The sequence below is a fragment of the Neopelma chrysocephalum genome, unplaced genomic scaffold (assembly GCF_003984885.1).
Source record: "Neopelma chrysocephalum unplaced genomic scaffold, ASM398488v2 Primary Assembly neopelma1_97390, whole genome shotgun sequence".
NCBI classification, from domain to species: domain Eukaryota; kingdom Metazoa; phylum Chordata; class Aves; order Passeriformes; family Pipridae; genus Neopelma; species Neopelma chrysocephalum.
The window spans coordinates 4,412,931-4,416,074 of NW_020926031.1; the positions used below are offsets into that span (position 1 = coordinate 4,412,931).

General features: G+C 54.2%; 1 protein-coding gene across 1 annotated transcript; it reads left to right on the plus strand.

Moving 5' to 3' along the window:
* Window positions 1–566: 566 nt before the first annotated feature.
* LOC113961758 (D(1)-like dopamine receptor) lies at window positions 567–2,411 on the plus strand. Its single transcript, XM_027672295.1, has one exon. It carries the CDS (start codon window positions 731–733, stop codon window positions 2,099–2,101), a length of 1,371 nt encoding a protein of 456 aa, XP_027528096.1. The 5' UTR covers window positions 567–730; the 3' UTR covers window positions 2,102–2,411.
* The last annotated feature ends 733 nt before the right edge of the window (window positions 2,412–3,144 follow it).

Genomic DNA, 3,144 nt, shown 5'->3' on the forward strand with positions numbered 1-3,144 from the left:
CTGACACCTAGATGGCATTCTCAATGTACATAATCCGACGCAAAGTGCTATCCTGCCCTTTAACAAACCTGAAATGTCATCGTGATCTCCAAAAGGAGACATTTAGAAAGCTCCAGGTCCTCCCTCACCCCTGACACTTCGGCAAGTACACATTGAGGACTGGAAAAGGGCTCTTCCCAGGACAATTTTGTGGGGAAATCTCCCTCCGTGCGGTTCGGAAGGGCACTCTATCCCAAGACCTTCGCCGTCATTCCCGGTCGGCGCCCCGCTCCCTCCGGCGGCGCGGGGGCCGCATCTCGCCCGCGGGCGGCACCCGGAGCTGCCGCTGCTCCGTCCCGGCGCTGCGGTCCCCGGTCCCCCCGCTCCGCTCCGCCGTCGAGGGGCCGCCGCCACCCGGTCCCGCCGCGGGACAGCCCCTCCATCCCTTCCTCCCTCCCTTCGTGCCTCGGGAGCAGCGGAGGCGAGGAGGCGACACGCGGGCGGCCCCGGCAGCCAGAGCGGTGAGTACCCCCGGGACAGCCCGACCCCCCGCGGGGGACAAAGAGGCGGGCGGGGGCGGCGGGCGGAGATGCCCCCGCGGGAGGCCGCTCCCACAGCCGGTCCCTCGGGCGGCGTCCCGCTGGCAAGAGCGGCCGGGGGTCCCGGGGCGGCGAGGCCGACCCTTCCTCCGGGGTAGCAGTGCCGGCGCTACTCCGCAGGTGGAGAGGGGGCAGCAGGGGAAGAGCCCCTGATGGGGGGCTCGGCGGCGGGGGATGGCCCGCGGGTGCTGCGGGCCCTCACCGGGTGCCTGCTGGGCTCCCTGGTGCTGAGCACGCTGGTGGGCAATGCTCTGGTGTGCCTGGCTGTCCTGCGCTTCCGTCACCTGCGTGCCAAGGTCACCAACTGGTTCGTGCTGTCACTGGCCATCTCGGACCTCTGCGTAGCCCTCCTGGTGATGCCCTGGAAGGCGATCACTGAGGTGACTGGAGGCTCCTGGCTCTTCGGCAACCGCTTTTGTGACACCTGGGTGGCTTTTGACATCATGTGCTCCACCGCCTCCATCCTCCACCTCTGCATCATCAGCCTGGACCGCTACTGGGCCATCGCCAGCCCCTTTCGCTATGAGCGCAAGATGACGCAGCGCCTTGCCTGTGCTATGATAGCCATGGCCTGGACCCTCTCCATCCTCATCTCCTTCATCCCAGTGCAGCTGCACTGGCATAAAGCCAAGGACAGTGGATATCCAGGTTCCTGGCTGCCTGGGACACCCCGATGTGATGTCAGATTGAATCGCACTTACGCCATTACGTCCTCCCTTATTAGCTTCTACATCCCCGTGGCCGTAATGATCATCACCTATACCAGGATCTACCGAATTGCCCAGGCCCAGATCCGCCGTATCTCCACCCTTGAGAGAGCAGGGGGGCAGTGGCCAGCTCACAGCAAGGAGCCCACCTCCTCTTTGCGGAATTCCTTGCACAAAGAGACCAAGGTGCTGCAGACTCTGTCTATCATAATGGGAGTCTTTGTTTGCTGCTGGCTGCCCTTCTTCCTGCTCAACTGTCTGCTGCCTTTCTGTCAGCCCACGCTCCAGAAAGACCATGAAGGACAGTCATCCTGTGTTAGCCAAACCACCTTCAACATCTTTGTGTGGTTTGGCTGGGCCAACTCTTCGTTGAATCCAGTGATCTATGCTTTCAACGCAGATTTCAGGAGGGCTTTCAGCAACCTCTTGGGCTGCTGGTGCTTCTGTTGTGGCACACCCAAATCCACTGTGGAGCGAGTCAACTTCAGCAATGAACTGGTTTCCTATCATCATGACACCACCTGCCAGAAGGAAAGAGCTGCTTCGCTGTCAGTACCTCCTGCTGCTGTCACCGCCTGGGTGCAGCCCATTCCCCAAGCTGTAAGCCTTCAGGGAGAGGACAGCAGTGAGATGCCTGTGGAGAACAGACTTGAGACGTCTCCGACACAGGCTGCCCCTGGGATCAGCCCCAAGAATTGTCAGGTGCCAGCTATTTTGCAACTGGATTGCAAAACAGAGCTATCCCCGGAAACTGTTGCCCCCTGTACAGGACTTGGTCAGTGTGAGGGACCCCATTGCCTTGTTTCAGAGGGATAAGTGATTGCATGCTTCTCACACACACAGCCACCCCACAGAGAGAGATCACTCTGCCTCCATGTAAGCTACACCTGTACCCCAGCAAAAAATCCCATTCCAGAGGGATGGGAAAAACCACAGAGGGGTGATGTGCATTTGAAATCCATTCCAAAGGCATATAGCAGACAGATATTAACTTTTTTCCATGGCCACCATCACCCTTTACTGTCACAGTCAGTAGACATCTCCCATGCATTTGTTCACCCCCAGTCTCCAATCAAACTTGAGATATTTGTTAAGAATAGTGAGATAATCAGATCAAACTGAAAATATCTCATAGTTTGAGACTCTATAATACAATCTTATGTAGATAAGTTAATCTCAGATTTTTCTTCATTGCTAAGACCTTTCCTCCCCCTCATGTTTTCATACATGTTCATAAACCTGCTCTTAAATGTTTGTGGTTTTATTTCTGTGATTATTTCAAAGCCATGTGTCTGGATTTACACATCTGAATCTGTGTTTAGGCTCTTAAATAAAAATTGATCTGTTAAAACATTGCTATCTGATGTTGAATCAAAAGACTGTACAAAACCCTGGAAAATTGAGATTTTTTTATGTAGGACACCCCAAACAGTTTCAGGTGTCTAACTTTGGCATCCAGTCTTAATGAAATTGAGCTAGGGCCTTCCTCATCCCCAAATGTTAGAAATATGTTATTGTATTAGGCTGAAGCTATGTAAGGATGGTGTTTGAGAACTAACACTACAACTCCAGAGAGATTTAAGCTGCTATCAGTTGATGCAGCAGCAATCCTTGCTTTGTCCTACTACTTTAGGCAGCTAATCCTTCCCGAAAGCAAGCTGGCCCACAAAATTAAAAGTGACCAGGTCATCTCTCTGAACCCATTTAACTACTTACAGATATGAAGAGCAATAAAAGGCAGAGCAAATGGGTGTTGGATGGCTTGCAGGATAGAAAATACTGGGGGAACTTTATGGTCATTTCTGTCTGTGTAAAAGGGTTCAGCAGACATTAGTGGCACCTCACTGTCCTCTGCTTCT

What these genes read in the sequence shown, in the direction of transcription:
- LOC113961758 (XM_027672295.1), top strand. Translation starts at nt 731, where the DNA reads ATGGGGGGCTCGGCGGCGGGGGATGGCCCGCGGGTGCTGCGGGCCCTC.